Here is a 22,213-nt window from a genome sequence, read left to right as displayed (position 1 = left end):
TCTCATCTTCTTTACCAACTTCCATGACTATTCTTTTATATCTGGACATGAAATAATTCTTCCACATTCTACCTCAGAATGCCCAAATATTTTATTAACGATAAATATTTTTATCAGTGATTTACTTATACCTGCTGCTGGAATCCCAGAAAACAGTAAAAAGAAATAAATGAATTTTTATTTTTTCTCTTTTCATCTTACTTCTGCTTAACAAGTTTGCTTTTAGGTAGAAATATAAATAATTTCAATTTTCTCTGACTGAATTCATTTTCTTAGAGAAAGTTATTTTCCTTTCATGAAATTTTTATTCTAACAAATTTAATCCCAGAGTCCATTTTAAAAAGGAATCTTTCTAGGCCAGGCATGGTGTCTTATGCTAATAATCCCGGAGCTTTAGGAGGCCAAGACAGGAGTGTTGCCTGAGACCAGGAGTTTGAGGCCAATCTGTGCAACATAGTAAGACTCTATCTCTGCAAAAATAAAAAAGAACTACCCAGTGAGGTGGTGCATGCTTGTAGTCCCAGCTACTTGGGAGCCCAGGATTGCTTGAGGCCACAGTGAGCTATGATTGCACCACTGCACTCTCTCCTGGGCGACAGAGCAAGACCCTGTTCTCTTAAAAAAAAAGAAAAGAAAAGGTTTTTCTATACTTAATCATGTCACTGAACACATTGCTATTGTTTACAGCTTGGATTCTGCATTCGCATTTCTAATTGTCATTGTGCAGACAAGCACTGGTCAGTGGTAAAGTAAATTTTCAGTGGTCTACACTGAAATGATGAAATTAAGACAATGAGGTATATCAATTTAAGGTTGTCAACTATTCTTTCTTAGGGTAGGCAATGTTTTATTCTTGCTTAGTAGTCATTTGAGTCAAGGGGGTTCTAACTCTGGCTCTATTAAGCCAAAAGGGATTCATTTATTAAGGTATTCAAGTTGGCCTGAATCCAAAACTATAGGGTGGGTCTTCTCCATTTCACCTTCTCTGACCCTCCTATTGGTATGTTTTTCTCTTTTGAATTCTCATACTATTTTGAATTTCAGTTATGTGTTTCTTATGTTCTTTACTTAGACTTCAGGATGCCTGAATATAGGATCAATAAATGAGTCAACTTTCTATTCTTCACAATATCTTGTATAGTGCCTTACAAATAGTAGAAGCTCATGAAACATTTAGTTACTGGATTAATTAACTAAGCAAACTATTAATATTTAGGATTCTCAGAATAGAAATAATGACACTTTTATAAAGTACAGTTATGCATTGTTTAATGATGCAGATACATTCTGATAAAGGCATCGTTAGGCAATTTTGTCATGTGAACATTATAGAGTGTACTTACACAAACCTAGATGGTATAGCCTATTACACACCTAGGCTACAAACCTGTACAGTATGTTATTGTACTAAATAGTATAAAGAAGTAGTAACATAAAGGTAAGTATTCATGTGATAGGAATTTTTCAGCTTCATTATAATCTTATGGCATCACTATCAAATATATGGTATGTTGTTGACCAAACTGTTGTTATGCAGCACATGACTCATGACTGTATTATAAACAAGTAGATTTAGTTGTCCTTTATCCTATAACTGTGCTTTTGGGTAGGGGAGGGGCAGATACTAGTTTAAAAGCCATTTTGGTTTGTAAGTGTCTTCATCTCTTCAGGCTGTTAGAACAAAACACCCCAGACTAGGTAATTTGTAAATAACAGAAATTTGTTTCTCGTAGTTCTGGAGTCTGGAAGTCTTAAGATCAAGGCGCCAGCAGATTTGGTGTCTGATGAGGGCCTCTTCCCCATAGATTATATTTTCTTGCTGGGTTTTCACATGGCTGGGAAGACTGAAGGGCAAAAAGTGCTCCCACAAACCCTTTCGTATCGGCACTAATCCTGTTCATGAAGGCAGCGTCCTTATGATTTAATCATCCTGAGGCCCCACCTCTTAATACCACAGGTGGTTGACTTGTGATTTACCTTCACACGACTTTACAATTTTGTGAAAGCTATACACATTCAGTAGAAATCGTGCCTCAAATTTTGAATTTGGATCTTTTCCTGAGCTAGCAATATGTAGAATAATATTCTCTCATGATTCTGGGAAGCAGCAGTCAACCACAGTATTCAGATAGCCACATGATCATGGCGATAAACAACTGATACTCTACTGTGTTGCCTGATGATTTTGCCCAACAGATATTGGAATGTACTAATTCCAGCTAATTCCATGTTTAAGATAGGCTAGGCTAAACTATGATGTTCGGTGGATTGGATGTATTAAATGCATTTTTGACTTAATGGTATTTTTAATTTATGATGAGTTTATCTGGGAGGTAACTGCATCATAAGTTGAGGAAAAACTATATTGTATTGGGAATTAAGTTTCAACGTGAATTTGGAGGGAAACAAACATTCCAACCATAGCAATAAATTTTTGCCTTTTTTTTTTTTTGACACAGGTCTCCCACACAGGTGAATAATTCGATAAAACCCCTAAGAGAACGCATCTGTAAGTCAATGCAAGAGAAAAAAATTAAGGTACGATTTAATGCATGCCATGAAAATGGCAAACACTGTTTTATTTTTAGAAAAAATAAATACATAAAGCTGAGCTGGGTATTGTAAATATTGTAAACATTGTACATGACACAGTAGGAATTACATGGAAAATGAGTTATGACAGTTGACATACAGAGACTTTCCTTTTATACAGTCTTGACTAATCTGTTTCTGGTTTCCTTAATCCGCTGGACCTAAAAAAGGGAAAGGAATAAGCAGTTGCTATTGTAAGTGTTGAATAAATATCCGTTGAATGAGTGATGTGGAAAATAAAAGAAGATAAGGCTTTCTCATTTACATTTCTATATCTTAAACTGAATCTCAAGATATGTGATTTTAAATTTGCTCCTGTCTGAAGATATAATGGCAGAATATAATTATTTGTAGGTTGAGCTGAGACATTTTACGTTGCTCTTGACTAGAACTGTTCCTGTTCTTTGTTCATTTAGTTTGAACTAAGTTTTGCTGTCCTCATATGGAACATCTGTGCGTATAAGTAATCAATAATGTGTTTTCAAGCAATTTTTATTGGCCTTATTTTTCAAAAAGTAATTTGGCTTTAACTCATTTATCATACTTTTATTGGGTATCTATTATGATCTAGACACTGTTGTATGGTTGGGAATTCATTAATTCATTAAATAAGATTTTTATATAAAATTTATAATCATCCTTAAATTGTCAAATATTCATCTTGATACAACAAAAAAGAGAACAGTAATTTGTATGCCCTTTATTTTTTCATTTGGAAATTTAGTTCAAATTAGCAAAGCTTTTAGTTAATACCTGTTTCATCTACATACCCTACACCCATTTAGTTTATTTATTAATACTTTCTCTTTCTATTGGTTATTAGTAGTTGTTAGCAATTAATGCTTGTGGAATACATCGAGCTTCATAAAATTTTTCTGTGAATAAAATTTGTCAATTCTTTGTCATATTAATATAAGTATTTGCAATCAAGGGATAAGATTTTAAAAATCTATTCATTGGACTTGGGTAGAAACAGAAATGTAACATATCAAAAAAATTTTTTTCTTGCTATGGATACTGACAAACTTTAATATTTTGATTTAAAAATAAGTCATATTTTGGGGGGCTCAATTTCTCTGTCTCCATTTCAAATAGAATATGAAAGTGGGTCAGGCATGGTGGCTTACTCCTGTAATCCCAGCACTTTGGGAAGCCAAGGCAGGCAGATCACTTGAGGTCAGAAGTTCGAGACCAGCCTGGCCAACATGGTGAAACCCCGTCTCTACTAAAAATACAGAAATTAGCCGGGCACCTGTAATCTCAGCTACTCGGGAGGCTGAGGCAGGAGAATCGCTTGAGCCTGGGAGGTGGAGATCACACCACTTCACTCCAGCCTGGGTGACAAAATGAGACTCTATCTGAAAAAAAAAAAAAAAGAATGTAAGACATCACATAAGGAAAAATCACTGACAGTGAAGCACGTTAAATATTACCGGGAAAGGGCTTAGAGTTTTCTTTTATTTACTTTTATTATTTTAAATTTTGTCGTTTGTAACTTTTATGGGTACATAGTAGGTGTATATGTTTATGGGATACATGAGATGTTTTGATATAGCATGTATTGCATAATAATCACATCACGGAGAATGGGGTATCCATTCTCTCAAGCATTTTATCCTTGGTGTTATAAACAATCCAATTGGATTTTCTTAAAATTAAATAAATCAAAATGAAAAAATCTATCTGAAAAATGAGAGTGCTTTTAAAGAAAATGTTAAGGCTCAACTAATTACTACGAAACGTATAGACAAATTTAGAAAGTTTTGGGAAATAGAACAGAGATCATCTAATGCAGTCTCATTTACAGATGTGGAAACCAAAATTCTAAGAAGCCACCTTATCCAAGATCTCATAATTACCATGAAATATTTTACAACAGTTTGCAAAACCGTGGTTAAATACTAATGAGATTATAATTACATTGCTTCCATTACTTAACAGTAGAGCTGACTTATTCTATACAGCTCTGAATCTATTAATAAATGGCAATCAAGAAAGGAAAGCATTACTTATGTTTTGTGATACTCTTTTTAAAAGTGAAGTATGAAAATGATTAGTTTAACCAGGTATACAACTGAACCATAGCTATGTAGAGTATTTGTTGGAATAACAAAAAATGCTGCCAATATTTACTACCAAAGTTCCTATGGAAAAGTAGTTTAGCAGCTGATTATCTTATTACTCTGTTACTTTTGCTCTTTTGGCATATAGTAGTTTTTAGTCACAGAAAGAATATATGATCTACACAGAAAATATCTTGAAATGAGCATTTCAAAGGTAGAAAATATTAGAGAACTTAGAATTTTGATGTACTTGCTTATGAAATATCCATGTCATTATTATATGGAGTAAATTAACTCAGATTTTAGTTTCCTCATTCTTAAATAGAAATAGATGCTCCTGTGATCACAAAAGTCTATGAAACCCTTTGGAAATAGTTCATGAACACACTCATTTTAGGTCCTCAACTTTTATTTCCTACTGTAGTGTATCAGGAATCTTGTTTATGATGGTCAAAGAAATTTCCCTGCAAAGGAAACCAGAAGGTTCTCCCTGAACCTTCATGATTTTGTTGGTTTTGTTAGGACCCTTTAGTGAATGTTTTCTGCCACTTTCTTACCCCCAATTTCCAAGCACTTTACTTATTTTTAAAAATTCTTATGGGTACATAATAGGTGTGTATATTATGGGTACATGAGATATTTTGATAACAGGCATAGAATGTGTAATAATCACATCAGGGTATATGGAATATCCATGACTTCAAGTATTTATCATTTCTTTATGTTATAAACATTCCAATTATACTCTATAAAAATGTACAATAAATTATTGTTGAATGTAGTCACCCTGTTGTTCTATGAAATATTAGATTTTATTCATTCTATCTAACTATGTTTTTGTACTCATTAGCTATCCTCACTCTTCCCAACCCTATGCCTTTTCCTAGCCTGTGGTAACCATCATTCTACTCTCTATCTCCATGATTTCAGGTTTTTTATTTTTAGCTCCCACAAATAAATGAGAACAAGGGAAGTTTATCTTTTTGTGCCTGGCTTATTTCACTTAACATAATGTCCTCCAGTTCAATGCATGTTGTTGCAAATGACAGGATCTCATTTTTTATTTTTTATTCTTTTTTTACTCCATTTTTTATATGTACCACTTTTTCTTTTTGAGACAGGTTCTCACTCTGTCGCCCAGGCTGGCATAGTGGCACAATCATGGCTCTCTGAAGCCTTGAACTCTCAAGCTCAAGTGGTCCCACCTCAGCCTCCCAAGTAGCTGAGACCACAGGTGTGTGCCACCATGCTCAACTAATTTTTTGTATTTTTTTCTAGAGATGGAGTTTCACTGTGTTGCCCAGCCTGTTCTTGAATTTCTGGGCTCAAGGGATCCATCCACCTCAGCTTCCCAAAGTATTGGGATTGCAGGTGGCCCACATTTTTTTTATCCATTCTTCTGTTGATGGACACTTAAGTTGTTTCCAAATCTTGGCTATTGTGAATAGTGCTGCAGTAAACATGGCAGTGCAGATATCTCTTTGATGTATTATTTCCTTTCTTTTGGGTAGATACCCAGCAGTGGAATTGCTGGATTGTATAGTAGCTCTATTTTTAGGTTTTTGAGGAACCTCCAAACTTTCCTCCATAGTGGTTTTATTGACTTACATTCCCACCAACAGTGTACGAGGGTTCCCTTTTTTCCACATTTTTGACAGCATTTGTTATTGCCTGTCTTTTGGAGATAAGCCAGTTTAACTGGGGTGAGACGATATATCACTGTAGTTTTTTAATTTGGGTTCCTCTGATGATCAGTGATGTTGAACACCTTTTCATATACCTGTCTGCCATTTATATGTCTTTTGAGAATGCCTATTCAAATCTTTTGCCCATTTTTAAATTGGATCATTAGATTTTTTCCTCTTGAGTTGTTTGAGTTCCTATATATTCTGGCTGTTAGTCCCTTGTCAGATGGATAGTTTACAAATATTTTCTCTCCTTCTGTAGGTTGTCTCTTCACCTTGTTCACTGTTTCTTTTGCTGTGCAGAAGATTTTTAACTTGATGTGATCCCATTTGTCCATTTTTGCTCTGGTTGGTACTGCCTGTGGGGTATTACTCAATAAATCTTCGCCCAGACCAGTGTCCTATATAATTTCTTCAGTGTTTTCTTTTAGTAGTTTCATAGCTTGAGGTCTTAGATTTAAGTCTTAAAGAGTCTATAAGTCTATAGAGTAATCCATTTTGATTTGATTTTTGTATATGGAGAGTGATAGAGGATTAGTTTCATTCTTCTGCACATGGATACCCAGTTTTCCCAGCACCATTTATTAAAACTGTCCTGTCCTCACTGTATGTTCTTGGAATCTTTGTTGAAAGTGAGTTCACTGTACATATGTGGATTTAGTTTTTTGGTTCTAGTTCCCTTTTCTGTTTCATTGCTCTCTATGTGTCTGTTTTTATGCCAATACCATGCTGTTTTGGTTACAGTAGCTCTGTAGTACAATTCAAATGTGATTCCTCCAGTTTTGTTCTTTCTGATCAAGATGACTTTGGCTCTTCTGGCTCTTTCGTGGTTCCACGTAAATTTTAGGATTTTTTTTCTATATCTGTGAAGAATGTTATTAGTATTTTGATAGGGATTGTGTTGAGTCTGTAGATTGCTTTGGGTAGTCTGGATATTTTAACGATATTGGTTCTTCCAATCAGTAAACATGGAATCTTTCCATTTTTTGTGTCCACTTCAATTTCTTGCATCAGTGTTTTATAGTTTTCACTGTAGAGATCTTTCACTTCTTTAAGTTTCTTTCTAGGTATTTTATTTTATTTGTTGTTACTGTAAATGGGATTACTTTCTTGATATCTTTTTCAGAGTGTTTGCGGTTGGCATATAGAAATGCTACTGATTTTCATATGTTGATTTTGTATTCTGCAACTTCAGTGAATTTGTTTATCAGTTCTAATAGTTCTTTTGGTGGAGTCTTTAGGTTTCTCCATATAAAGGTCATACCATCTGCAAACCAGGATAATTTGACTTTTTCCTTTTTAATCTGGATGGCTTTTATTTCTTTCTCTTGTCTGATTACTCTAGCTAACACTTCCAGTACCATGTTGAGTAACTTGTGAAAGTAGACATCCTTGTCTTGTTCCCAATTTTAAAGGAAAGGCTTTCTGTTGTTTTTTTTTTTCCCATTCAGAATGATAGTAACTGTGGGTCCGTCACATTTGGCCTTTATTGTGTTGAGATATGTTTCTTCTAAACCTAGTCTTAAACCCCTTTCATGAAGGGGTGTTGAATTTTATCAAATGCTTTTTAAGCATCAGTTGAAATGATCATATGATTTTTGTCCATTATTCTTTTAATATAGTGTATCACATTGATTGATTTGTATATGTCGAACCATTCTTATATCCTTGGGATAAATCCTACTTTGTCATGATGAATGATCTTTTTAATATGTTGTAGGATTTGGTTTGCTGGTATTTTGTAGCAGATGTGTGCATCAATTTTCATTAGAGATATTGGCCTACAGTTTTCTCTGTTTGGTTTTGGTATTGGTAATACTGTCCTTGTAGAATGAATTTGGAAGTGTCTCCTCATCTATTTTTGGAATAGTTTGAGTAGGATTGGTATTAGTTCTCTTTAAATGTTTGCTAAAATTCAGTAGTGAAGCCATTGGGCCCTGAGCTTTTCTTTGCTGGGATACTTTTTTTTTTTTTGAGATGGAGTCTCACTTTCTCATCCAGGCTGGAGTACAGTGGCGTGATCTCGGCTCACTGCAACCTTCTGTGTTTAAGTGATCCTACTGTCTCATCCTCCCAAGTAGTTGGGATTACAGGCACCCACCACCATGCCCAGCTAGTTTTTGTATTTTTAGAAGAGATGGGGTTTCACCGTGTTGGCCAGACTAGTCTCCAACTCTTGACCTCAAATAATCCACCCGCCTCGGCCTCCCAAAGTGCTGGGATTACAGGCATGAGCCACCCAGCCCAGCTGCTGGGAGACTTTTTATTACAGCTTCAGTCTTATTACTTGTTATTGATCTATTCAGGTTTTTTATTTCTTCATGGTTCAATCTTGGTAGATTGTATATATGCATCTAGGAGTTTATCCATTTTTTCTAGGTTTTCCAATTTATTGGCATTTGTTGGTCATAGTGGTCTCTAATGACCCTTTGAATTTCTGCAATATTAGTTGTAATGTCTCCTTTTTTTTAAAATTTCTGATTTTATTTATTTGGGTCATCTCTCTTTTTTTCTTAGTCTAGCTAAAGGTTTGTTGATTTTATCTTATCAAAAAATTAACTTTTCATTTCCTTGATATTTTGTATTGTTTTCTTGGTTTCAATTTCATTTATTTCTGCTCTAATCTTTATTAATCCTTTTCTTCTACTAATTTTGATTTTGGTTTACTCTTGCTTTTCTAGTCCCATAAGATGCATATTTATGTTGCTTATTTGAAGTTTTTATGGTTTTTGGATGTAGGTGCTCATTGCTATAAAATTTCCTCTTAGTACTGTTTTTGGTGTATCTCATAGGTTTTGGTACGTTTCCATTTTCATTTATTTCAAGAAATTTTTTAATTTCCTTTTTAATATATTAAGCACTTTAAGTAAGTTATTATAAGTACCCTTATACCTTTTTATTAAACGATTTTTCAAGGAGATACCTCCTTAAATCCCTGTAAATTAATTGGTTTTATTCTTTCCAACTTGGTTTAGCGGTAGTTTGCACATCAGGCACAACTGAAAAGTCATATATACAGGTCTTTTCCTTATTCTGAGTCTAATGTTTATAGCATATTATATGAATGTCTGAGTAATCATCATTTAGCCAGTCAATAACTTAAGTGTGCTAATCAGGAAAATACTGGACCTTTAACATGGAGCTGTTGGGACAGTGAAAGTCAGGACTTGGTATAAAAAACTGGGCTGACTAGAACTCTTTATTTTCATAAACACCCAGGTAGTAGTCCAATGCCTATGGTATTAACAAATTCTTTTGTTTAACCCCATGGTTATTAGAAAATTCAAATTTAACCTCCATGATATTTGAAAACTCTTGAGTACATCTAAATTAAAATGGTGGATTGAGTTTAACTAATAGAATTTTCTTCCCCTGCCTGATACTTGAAATGAGTACAAAGTAATAAAAACTAATAAAAATAATCATCATCAACTAAGAAAGAATAATGTAATCAGATGCAATAAGCTTAAAATATGATGGTCAGGGAAAGAAACTGAAGATTTCAGAGTGAAGAGGCATAGAATGATTTAGCAACTTTATTTAGTCCTAGTTCCCGGATACAGAGCTAGTGAATTAGCAAAATTCTGAGGATTACCACTAATACTTCCAAAACTGAGAACTAAGGTGTGCATTCCTTTTTTTTCTTTTTTCTTATTCGTTAGAGAAATAGTAGAAGTGGCAATGGAAGAGGAATATAGACAAAATGTGGAAAATGAACCCTGGGATTTATACACTGAGAGAAATAAAGGCTCTAGTTCTACCTACTGAATTGGGGAAATTATCCAAATGCTTTCCTTCCACTTGATTGAAATACACTCCCTAATGAGATGAAGTGAATCTTCCTCTGGTATATGCAATGTGTAATAAACTCCTAGGGTGCAGAACCCAGAAATTTTCATAGACTACGTGTCTCCTCAGATGAGTTGAGCTTCTACCTGTACTGTTCCTCAAGCTATGGAGAAATGAGGGATAACAGAAAAAATGCAGCTTTCAAAATGTAACTCAGAGGAGAAAATAAAATGCTGTCAGATAAGGAAGGAACAGAATCAAGTTGTGACGTAGAGACTTCTTTTTTTCATGAGGATATAGTACGTCATGGTAGAACACCATTCCCGCTACAATAGCAAAACAATAAGAGGCAGATAAGCTGGGAAAAATATATTTTAAAGACATAGGAGAGCTATATAATCAAATAATTTTTAAAAAGTTAAAAATCTGGACAGGATAACATCCTTCTGATGTGAGAAGTCTATTGTCAGCTGCTTTCTTCCCTGGGATTTGTTGCTACTTTTGAATATGAGCTGAGGATTGGTGTTGGCCCATGTAAAGGAACTCTATTGAGGAACAGAGAAGCCACCAAAGTGTTTGGGTGTCTTGAGGGGCTGTCAACAAATTGGAAACTTTAGGAGTCCTAAATGCAGTTATTTTTACCTAGGACACATACTCTGAATTTTGTAGTTGTGTGGGGAGGTAGGAAGCCTTAATACAATAGACTAAAACCACCTTGATTCCAATTGAGAAGTGGGACCTGCCTCAACCACGTGGCTAGTCTTTTTTTTTTTTTTTTTCAAGATATTTGCCATATTTGGAAATAAAGTGGGGTGGGATATCACAGAACATAGTGTGAAAACCCCTGAAAAACAGACTGATTCTCCCAGATTTTAGGCCAGAGGTGACAGAGATCCCTACGAGGCTCGCAGTTGAAAGCTTAGAAGGAGCACACCCGAGGAAGAGATAAGAACCAGAAGTCAAATGTGAGTTAATGAAAAGTGCAACCCAGCTCTGACTCAGCTCATTCCTTGATTGTATTGAGGTTATCAGTCTTTCACTGTGTCTACCTAACAGTGAAAAGGAGAAGTCTTCTTGCTGGAAGAGGTCATCTGTAGCTTCTAGAGTTCCTTTATGTGCAATATCCAGCATGAAATAAACTATACTGGACATGAGAAAAGGCAAGATGATTTGTCCTTTAATAAAGGGAAAACATTTAACAATAGAGGGAGACCCACAAATGATCCAGATATTGAAATTTACTGGCAAGGAATCAGAAAGAAATTAACTTATAAAAGTAATTGGAGGAAAAGATGGTCAAAATATTTGAAAAAAATGGAGAATTCCAACAGAGATTTAGAATCGATGACATAGAACAAAAAGATAATGTTTTTCCAGAATTGTGAAAACATTATCTAAAATTAAGACCTTGTTAGATGTGGTTAGTAGAAGACCAGACATAGCATTAGGTAGGATAAGTGGACTTGAAGATGGAACATTAAAAAAATCTCCAAACTGGAGAGAAAAGAGAGAAGAACAAATGAAAAAGCAAAATAGAAGAGCAGGACACAGAGAAAATGTCTAACGTATGCCTAATTGGAGTCCCAGAATGAGAGGAGAAAATAGGGTAGAAACAATATTTGAAGATACATTGATCATAATTCTTTCCAAAGGTCAATTCACATCAGATTACTACCTAGCATTTAGAAGAGAGGGTGAACAAATGCAGGATTTCCTTTACAAATATAAAGTTGCATATGGGTTCCAAATGGGGGACCCAGCATACTACAAAATGTCCCAGAGTCCTTTGAGAATCCATCTGCAGACATGAATGTGCCACAGGGCATAGACTGTAAAGCTTTGTTCTAGAGCAGTGCTCTCCAGTAGAACTTTCAGTGATGGAAATGATCTGTGTTTGTACTGTTCATTACTGAAGGTCCTAGTCACATGTGGCTATTGAGCACTTGAGCTATGGCCACTGCATTTGAAGAACTGGGTTTTAAATTTTATTTAATTGTAATTAATTAACCACACATGGCTAGCACATTAAACAATGCAGTTCTAATGGATTAAAGATACACTTAAATGCAATAACTACAGACCAATATTAAATGCAGGAAATAATAAGAGATTAGAATAAATAGGATTTGAATAGGCAGAGAGAATGAAATAGAGCATTTCAAACAACCGATGATGAAAGTATTAAATTGCCTTGCTGTTGTGAAGAGAATGTGTGTAGAGTAGTTGTGAAAAAAAAAAAAAAAACAGTGAATAAATAATGTTGGGGAAGATTAAGGACAGTATGTCTTCTATGGTATTAAGGAATAGAGTAATTTTCTAAGGGGTTTATTGTAAGGATGAGAGAGAAAGGCAGAATATTTAAGAACTCAAAAGTAAACGATGGATATTAGGCAGCTTAAGGAATTCCGATGCATGGTTCTTTGTACTTAAATGTGATTTAGGTTTTCTCTGCATGTATATTTCTCTCTTGTTTCTGTACCAACTGGTTTCTTTACCCTATTGAACAGAGTAGAGTTTACTCTGAATGTATTTTTCTACCTCAAAGCTTGTGTTCCTAGGGTGATGTAGCTGTTCTTTTCAAGTCTACTTACTATTTAAAAAATTATTGTGGATACATACTAGTTGTATATTTTTATGGGGTACATGTGGTATTTTGATACAAGCATACAATTATCATGTGGTTACCTTATAGAGTCTGTTCTCTTTTTCCACCTCCAAACTTTTGCTTGCTCATGGCTTCTGTTCCCTCACAGCTCTGCTTGCATATACTTGTTATAGTCTGTTGTAATTTTACTTCATTAATTAATTCATTCAAAAAACAGTAAGTACCTCCTGGATACCAAGTTCAGTCCTAGGCACTGGAGATACATCAATGAAAAAAACAGACAAAGCTTCCTGCCCTAAAGGACAAGGCTTCTCTAAATATTTGTACAGCTGAGGTGCAATAATATAAATGGAAGCCACTGGCCTACCCTGAAACCCCTTCAACCTTGATTTTGTTTTATACTCTGAAGGATACTCTGCCAGTAGGTATATCTACCCCACAGCCCATCACCCTTGCCATAAACAGTCAGCTCTTGAGGCTAAAGGAAGAGGCCAGTGCCAGCCCAGTGCCCAGGGGCCCCTGAAACAGGATCTATACAGGAGGTCATGGTTTCCTGGTGAGTATGTCTGAATCTCTGGGGACTCCTCACCCTGTAAGGAGGGGATGGCAACAGGAGGACCACAGCTGGCCATCAGTTGTCAAACTAAGGGTTTTACTGCTGATGGAGTTTATATTTTAGTTGGGAGAAGCAGACAATAAACAAACAAGTGGATTATATGGTATATTTGAAGGTTATCAGTGCTGTGGAGTGAAATAAAACTGGGGCAGGGGCTAAGGAAAGTGGGGTTTCTTTGTGTGTGTTTGGGTTTTAAATAGCCATAAGTAGGAGTCTCTTTGAGAAGGTTGACATTCAGCAAAGTCTATAAGGGACTGAGCAACATTTTTCATTAGAATGAAAAAGGAATGTTTGTATTAGACTGAATTAAAATTGAATTTGTTTTAGCTGAAATAATGGGATCAGGATTTATTGAGTATGTACTAAGTGTTCAGTGTTTATACTGGATATTTTATATCCCTCATCCCAATTAATCCTTGCTTAACTCTGGAAGGCATCATTTTGCAGACCATACAGATAGTAAGTAACAGAGCAAGGGTTTATAGTCAGGTGTCAGACTTCAATGTTTATGCTATCTTCAAAGAATAAATAAAGGCATGACAATTATGATGAAGGGTCATAAAACAATAATGCTACTACTTAGGTCAAAAAGATTTTTTTCTTCTATTAAGCAGAGTAAATGGAATTTCACTGATGAAGAAATGGATTATTTGATTTATAGGCAGTTAATATGTCATTAAGGATATAAAATCTTTGTTCTTTCAAAAATGTGATAATGTAAAAATCAGATAAATTTAGAATATTTTTAGTTACATATTTACTAGGTATGTTGAATAATTTCCTTTTTCAAACTTGCTAATATATTTATTGGTATAATGGGGGTTTAGAACTTTCATTTTCTTGTTAATACAGCTAACTCTGAGTGTCTATGACTTTTCAGTGTTTTGACTCATTTAATTTAACTGGAGTCAGGCTTTCCTATGTGAAGTACTATTTTCCTCAAACTGGGAACTTACTAATAATTTCAAATTAAAAAGAGCTTGTGGCAAAAGGACTTTTCCAGTTCTTGGCAAGTGTGAAGTTCATTGCAATTATGCTGTGGATAGAAATATTTCCAAAGGGGGGAAATCACTCCACAAAGGAATACTTTCAATCCATTTCTCTCATGTGACTTGAACATGAAATGATTTTAACAGCCATGTATGGATCTGGACATTATTCTTAGTTGTTTAGTACTTTAAAAGCACTTTCAAGAGGGAATTGTTTTGCTTATTTGTGATTCCAAATCAAATACACAGAGAGATTTGGAAGATTTGCAACAGGAAGTAATCTCAGTTCTTTGTAGCCACTAATCTTGTGTAGAAAAATTCAACTTTTATGAACAAAGGAAAAGCAATCTCTTTTAAGTTATAAATATAAGCCAAGGTAGGTTGCATTATTTAAATAATTAAAATGAAGAAGCTGTTTGTAAGTTCATTTTTTTGAGCTGCATTCCTAGAATCATTGTAGAATTGGCCTGGTTCTGAGACATCTAATTGAACAGATCTTTTTCTTACAGGAATACCCTCTTCCTACATGTTATTACAATAATAATGATATAGTGTCTACATAGATTTCTGCAGTTTATATAACCTTGACATATGTTAACTGCATCCAATTCTGATAATTCTGTGAGGTAAATATTCCCATTATGTGTGGATAAGTGAGAGGTATAATGGTTTACCCAAAGTTATCTAGTTAATAAGTAATACGGCCAGCATTAGAAGGCAGGTCTTCTGACTGCAAATCTTATGCTTTTCCCATCACATCATCTTATCTTTTTGTGCTGCTTTCTTGGTTGGACAGTTGTTGGCTCAGTCAAGTTCATATCAATTTAAATCTCTAGGTCTTTTACATATGTTGTTTTTAAGTCAGGTTCTCCTCATCCTGTACCTCTGTAATTGATATTTTTAAACGTAAATACTGGACTTTGTTTATCCCCATCCATTTTCATCTTATTATTTTCTGCTTACGGTTCTAGCCTTCTGAAATCTTTTCAATCTTGATTCTGTTATCCAATTTATTTGTTATTCCTTCCAGCTGTTTGTCAATAGCAAATTTTATAAGTAGGATGTTTTTGAAGTTGTAGAAGCCATCCTTGTAATCTCTAGTATACGCTGTGCTTATCACATAGTTGGAACTTAGTAAGTAGTAATTGATTAAAAAAAAAGATTTTTGTACAGGGCAGGGGAAAGAAAATCTGCATATAATCCTTTATGAAAAGAAAAAAGTCTCAATATACAAAGGGGGGAATTCTGTTGTGTTTATTTCTCATATTTTAATGTTTATAAATAAAATTTTTCATGGTAGAGAAAGTCATTAGTTATTTTTCTTTTACATCTGAACTTGTTTTCAGTACTTCAGGAATCCATTGCCTTGTGATGGTAGTTTTCTGAAATTGTGCTATGGTCACTGAGGAGTCTAGAATTTGTCTATGGGGGAGCCTGAATTGAGGAAGTCTAGTTGTAAGGAGAGCTACCGCACTTATTTTGTGACTATTTGCATAGCAAGCAAAGATTTTTTTTACCTAGACCATATGTTAAAAATTAATAAAAGTAACAAAACATTCCAAAGAAATTTTTGTTCATGCTAAACATGAGATTGAAGAAACATTAGTTTTCTGTACTAAATAATATAATTATTATTTAGTATTATATTTTTATTTAGAATATTTTATGGGTGGTGCTCATGAAAGTTTTGCAGTGAGAAGCTAACGTCTCCCAAGCTATCTCTAGGTGCCATCACTATTGGGTTACAAAGAGTGATCCAAGCCAGCCACTCATCATCTATTTGCCTGCGTGGTCTTACTATACTCTTTATAACTCTTTATAGGCAATAAGTTTATAATTCTCTATAAGCCATAACTTTTGTGAAGTGAAAATAATGTGTGATAAGATAATGTCAACAGTTAGTACTGGTTTTGCAGATGGAAATAAAAGTTCATGGATAATGCCACTATTATGTAGTATAATATAGTGTCAATTTTATTAATAAAACTTATTTAAATAGGTTTATTAACTGCTTTAAATCTGTAGTTATAGGATTAATAAAGTCCAGAAAGAGCTACTTAAAATCTTCAGTTATATATTGGGCATCTTGTGGTAGAAGCTATATAATAAGTGTTGCATTCATAGGGATTCATGAAGGTAGTGGGTTGTGAGTCTATTCTGTTCAACTTTTAAAAAAATAGTTTTTGATCTTGTATATTTTCACGTTTATTTTCAATGTTGTGCATTTTATGCTTAAATGGAAGATAAAACTCCAATTGTCTAATGCTTCATGTAAACACACGAAACATAATTTTTAGTGATCTGGGAGATGGAGACTGTCACAGACCTCATTAGTCAGAAAGATAGAAAATTTGTCATCCTAGGAAAACTTGCTTTTATGAAGCAGCTGGACAGGCGAATCTTCTAATTTTTTCTAAGCCATAGTCAGTAGATTTCACTGCCATTGTCTTTACAAACATCTGAGTGAATTAATGCATCGATCTTTGAACATATAACATAATATGTAACTACTGAATATATAATGTAAAGTCATGCTGTTTTAGATTTCATGACTGTATCAACAAATACTCTGTAAGTAATAATCAGGGTAATGTAGTTACACTCGAAGTGTTAAATTTTTGGATTACTGAAGTCATCTTTATTGAATTATGTATTTGAAACTTTGTCTATGTCAGAAAACCATTTCAGGTGACTTCTAATTATTTGGAGACATCTCTCCATTAAACCTGAATGGTATTACACATCATTTGTAATTGTTGAAATTGGCATTATTTGTATAGGCTACTTTGTTCTAAAATTAATTTCTATCCCCCAGTAGCTCACTGGTTTATGTTTGTGGAATACATTTCCCAAACTACTTTTTTTGGCATCCTTTTCAATGGTCAAGAATTGAGTTTATCTTTGTAATTTTCTCCTAGTTATGTAGAAAGTTAGGCCCTCCTATTTGATGTTTGAAGATAAATGCAAGAGTATATTTTGAATTTCTGACCATTAAGTAACTTGGTCAAATCTTTCTAGAATGATACATTGAATCATCTTTCTTGTTTTCCTAAATACTCGAGAAATAATGTCTTTCCTATATCATTTTGTTTTATCTTGCAGTTTCTTTCTTTGCTAGTTTCCTGTTTTTGATTGACCTCACTTAGTTCTTTTTTTCATCTTAGCATTTCTTCCCTCCCTAATTTCTTGAATTCCATATGCTATTTTTTTCCAAGACTTGTGTTCTTCTTAGGATGAAGAACTTGTATTTTTCTTTGATTATGTATTTCACCTGTATTGTTATTTTACTTACAATAAGATGCTCCAAAGCAGCGCTGACACAGGAACGTGTAACAAAGCCCTGCGAAGAGTCTAAAATTGATTGTTTTGTAACTGTTACCAAAAAAAAAATCAAAAACATACATAAAGCTAGTATTTTGGAAAAGAACAAAAATGCTAGCCATAGCAATGAATGAGTTTGCAAACTATGAAATATCAAAGGTTAGATGTTCTCAATGAGTAATAGGATTTCTAAGGGAAATTTTTATACCTTGATTGCTATAGAGTGTGTGTCTATATAGATGAAGAAATTAATGAATAAATTGCATATTTTCTTCTTTCTTTCTGTTACCAGATGAAGCAAACTTTAATTAGATCCCAATTTGCTTGTACTTATAAAGATGACTACATGATAAGCAAGGATAATTGGAATAATGTTAATTTAGCATCAAAGCCTTTGTGTGTTCTTCACATGGAAAATGACCTTTCTGGTAATTGATCTTATTTGTGCAATTAAATAACAATTTAATTTTAGTCTACTAATTAGTTTTAACTTAAGAAAAATTAGATTATTTTTGCAAAGTACTGTGAAATGTAAAGGGTTATATTTTTAAAGACCTCAGTTTATTTAAAAAGTTAAATCTAAGTACAAATTTATGGATAGGAATAGGACACAGTTTGATTTAACTAAATGTATTTAAGAAGTAATTTGTAGCATATATTTAAGGATTAAATGTCATGCATTCAAACAAATATTTCTTAATAGGGCTGACAAGTTGATTACTGGCCAAAGTTAACTCAGAGGTGCTATGGTAAAATGAAAAGTAATAGGATAGTAATGTAGCTATATTTGTCAATCATATTATTTATAGCATTATTTTACTTTAAAAATAAAAATTTGAATATTCGTTATCCATTTTTAAAGTTTATTATAAAGTTCTCATGAATATTAATACTCAATATTATATAATTCCTTTCCCCTTTTTATCTTGCATAACAGAGGGTATAAATTCATCTGTTGGAAGATCAACAGTTGGAACAAGTTTTGGAAATGTTCGTCTGGACAGAAGTAAAAATGAAAAAGTATCAAGAAAATCAACTAGTCAGACAGGAAATAAAAGCTCAAAAAGGAAACAGGTGGATTTGGATGGTGAAAATATTCTCTGTGATAATGGAAATGAACCACCTCAACATAAAAATGCTAAAATACCTAAGAAATCAAATGATTCACAGAGTAAATTGTACGGCAAACTAGCTAAAGTAGCAAAAAGTAATAAATGTACTGCCAAGAACAAGTTGATTCCTGGCCAGGCAAAGTTAACTCAGTTTTTTAGACTATAAATTTGTGTCTTATAGGCTTTAGGTTTATGTATCTATAAGCCATTCACCAAAGACATGCTTAATTTTTAAGAGACCAAGGTGTAAAGTATGATGATTTATTATTTTGGTCTACAGTGTATGTAAGGTTAGTATGTTAAGCATTGTTTAAAAATACTAGTAAGTCATAATTATGCAGAATTTTCACAAAGTTTAATGCACAGAGAAAGCATATCATTTCAGTTACTGATACATCTTAACACTACTTTCTTTTAAAACAGACATTTAACATACACAAATTATAGTAGCAGTATGGGCTTCTCCTCCCATTGGCAATTAAATGCTTTTATTTTCTTCTGAAAAGATGATGTGGACCAACAGGTATCAGACTTGCCAACAAGGTCGGTAGACTCTTCCCAGCATACATCTGAGCACTGAAGGAAGAAGAAAGTTTAAATTGTTTAAAGGACTATAATTATCACACAGAATTTATTAAGAAAAAGAATGGATCTAGTATAACTAATTCTGAGTAAACCAAAATGATAATAATTAATTGTTGCTATTTAATCCCACATTTTTGGCAGGTGTAACTGAGCCATGGTCTTATTTGATTTTGTTATGATTGCATCCAAATTCGCTTTAACTCAGAGTTCTGTTTAATGGTGGTAGGATGTAAGAATTGAATTTTGAAAAGACTACTCACTGTCAAAATCTCTCCTTCCTATAGGAAATTTAGCTGAGTTTTCTTCATCCCCAATTTCTCTCTTTTCTTGTGTTGATTCAGTATTCTGAACTCCATTCTCAGCTGGAAAAGCTACAGATCCTTTTAGTGCAAGATAAGGTTTTATAGCCAGATTCAGTGGCAGACCATGATTTAAGAAATTATGTTTGGAGCCTGTGTTCTGTAAAGAGAAGGTTGATTTGGTTTTTAGCTCTCGTATTCGGAGTGGAACTATAATACAATTGTATAATATTCTTATTGATCAATTCAAAGATGCTCTGCACTGTTTTTGACTTTTTAAAAATACCTTAGATGCAAATTTATAGGAGAAAAAAAACTTTCAGGTAAGAGGTGTTTTCCAGGATGGAAGAACTACTTGGCATGTAAGAAATATCGTCAGTCGTCCTAATGCATATTGTGACTGTTCGCATATACTTCTGTTTATAAAAGTATCAGTTTTACTTTTCAGAGGATTTGTAAGAATCACTTAAATTTTCATTGAAATAAATGACAAGTCACATTGCTACTTACCTTTGAAATTTTATTTTCCTCTTCGTTCATGAAACTGCTCTCATCACTTTTGTATTGTTCCAGGGAAGGAGCGATAACTGATTTTTCTGCAGTGTCTTCCTTCTGAAAGGCTTTCCCCAACCTGAATGTATTAAATACCATGTCATCGTCTAAATTTCTTATGGACTTGGATGCTGAAAGTAAAATACCTTGAGAAAACAAAGAAAAAGTTAGTATTAATATATAGGAAGAGAGATTCATTTTTGCCATTCTTAGTTTGATGTTCGCATACAGTCAAACAAGAAAGAAAATGAAAAATTTCTCTGTCAGTCTGCTTGGTAAACGATTCTGTGTCTTTATATATTTTCCAGCTTGAATAGAAAGCACTTCAAAGAATTATACTTTTCATCATTTTAGAAATGACTCATCAGATTGAGGCTAACCTTTATGCAGCTGCTAATACCTACATTGTTTTGGTTTTAGTGGCATATTGTTTATTTTGAGTGTGAATTTTCTCAGAATCTGATTAAGATCCTTGGTAGAATGCTTTCTGTTGAGTAGATTATAGTCTCTTGAAAATGGGTTGTTATTAAGGAAGACCACAGGACATCAGGCTCTCTCTATATTATTGTTTCTTTCTGTGTATTTTCTGATTAAGTAAAGATATTAAAACTCAAGTTATTTCACTCAAGGATGATAAGGATAAAGTTTTATTTACTTTTAATCCTGATTAAACTGAAATAATCCTCAAAAGGGATTTTCTTTTATAAATACTTGATACAGTTTTTGGTGATTAAAGTACATATGCCTGTCAGTGTGAACAAAAAGCCATTCATGCTATATCAAAAATTGACCTGTCAGGTGTATTTTATCTCTGCATTTACAAAAGGATAATATGTACAAATATTTATTAATGAATTTAGCAATTAATGAATAAGTCCATGAAAAGAATATTTATGTGCCCATAAACATTACTTTTGGATGATGAGTTTATGTTGTATGACTTTTAATTAAACATTTCAGAGTTAATTTCTAATTTTGACCCCAATGAGTAAGATAATTTTTATCTTTTATATGTCTTCTGGTACATATATGTAAGAATTTTTCTAGAGTATATTTCTCAGTATGGAATTACTGGGTCATGGAGTATGTGTATGTTCAGCTTTACTAATGCCAAAATGTTTTCCAACATAGTTGTAAGCGATTTGTGCCCCCGATAAGCAGGGTATGAGAATTTCCATTATTCCATGTCCTAGCTGACCCTTAGGTATCTCATTGTCCTTTTAATTTGTATTTTCCTAATTACCAAAGAGGTTAAGTGTCTTCCCATATGTTTATGAGCCATTTATGTTTCCTCTTATGTTAAATGCTTTTTTTTTTTTTTTTTTTTTTTTGGCTTTGTCCATTTTTCTATTGGGTTGTCTTTTTCTAATTTATTTATGGGAGTTCTTTATATATTCTGGATATTAATTGTTAGTTATATATGTTTCAATTATTTTCTCTCAGTTTGTGACATATTTTCAACCCCTCTGTGGTGTCTTTTGGTGAACCAAACTGATTAATTTTAATGTTTAAATTTTTTTCTTTTTTCTTTATGGCAACTACTTTTAATGTGTTGGTTTTTTTTTTAGAAATCCTTCTGAATCCTTAGATTATTAATGTGTTTTCATATATTTTCTCTTAAAAGTTTAAATATTTTGACTTTCATGTTTAGGTTTGTAATTCATCTGTAATTTTGTGTATGATATAAGATAGAGATGTAATTTTACTTTTTCCAATGTCCTTATATATTTCTCGAAGAATTCATCCTGTCCCCACTAATCTGCAGTGCCATCTCTACAGTATATCAGATTTCTATATATGTGTGGGCTCCTTTCAGAACGTTCTATTCCACAGCCAAATCTACAGTATTAATATAACTTTAAAATAGTTTTCAATATCTGGTCAAATTTCCCAGCCCTCTACTCACCCACATGTTTTTCTTTCACAGCAGTTCCTTAGCTATTCTTAGTCATTTCTTTTCCATATAAATCTTAAAATCAGCTTTTCAAGTTCTGTAAGAACACTT

At 33.5% G+C, this 22,213-nt stretch overlaps 1 protein-coding gene across 4 annotated transcripts in view; it reads left to right on the top strand.

Annotated features, from left to right (window-relative positions):
- The window catches only part of PARPBP (PARP1 binding protein), an 80,346-nt gene extending 58,879 nt beyond the window's left edge, over positions 1–21,467 (top strand). For 2 of the 4 annotated variants that reach the window (XM_032168870.2, XM_032168872.2), the window contains 3 exons: positions 2,460–2,538; positions 17,953–18,088; positions 18,598–21,467. In XM_032168870.2, coding sequence (XP_032024761.1) covers positions 2,460–2,538; positions 17,953–18,088; positions 18,598–18,938 — 556 coding nt within the window. In that variant the 3' untranslated portion in view covers positions 18,939–21,467. Of the gene's footprint in view, positions 1–2,459; positions 2,539–17,952; positions 18,089–18,597 lie in introns of those variants that run through there. The other 2 variants (XM_032168871.2, XR_009209171.1) reach the window with 2 other exon arrangements.
- The last annotated feature ends 746 nt before the right edge of the window (positions 21,468–22,213 follow it).

The sequence above is a fragment of the Hylobates moloch genome, unplaced genomic scaffold, assembly GCF_009828535.3.
Source record: "Hylobates moloch isolate HMO894 unplaced genomic scaffold, HMol_V3 SCAFFOLD_12, whole genome shotgun sequence".
Lineage (NCBI taxonomy): Eukaryota > Metazoa > Chordata > Mammalia > Primates > Hylobatidae > Hylobates > Hylobates moloch.
This window is presented reverse-complemented; position numbering and strand designations above follow the sequence as displayed.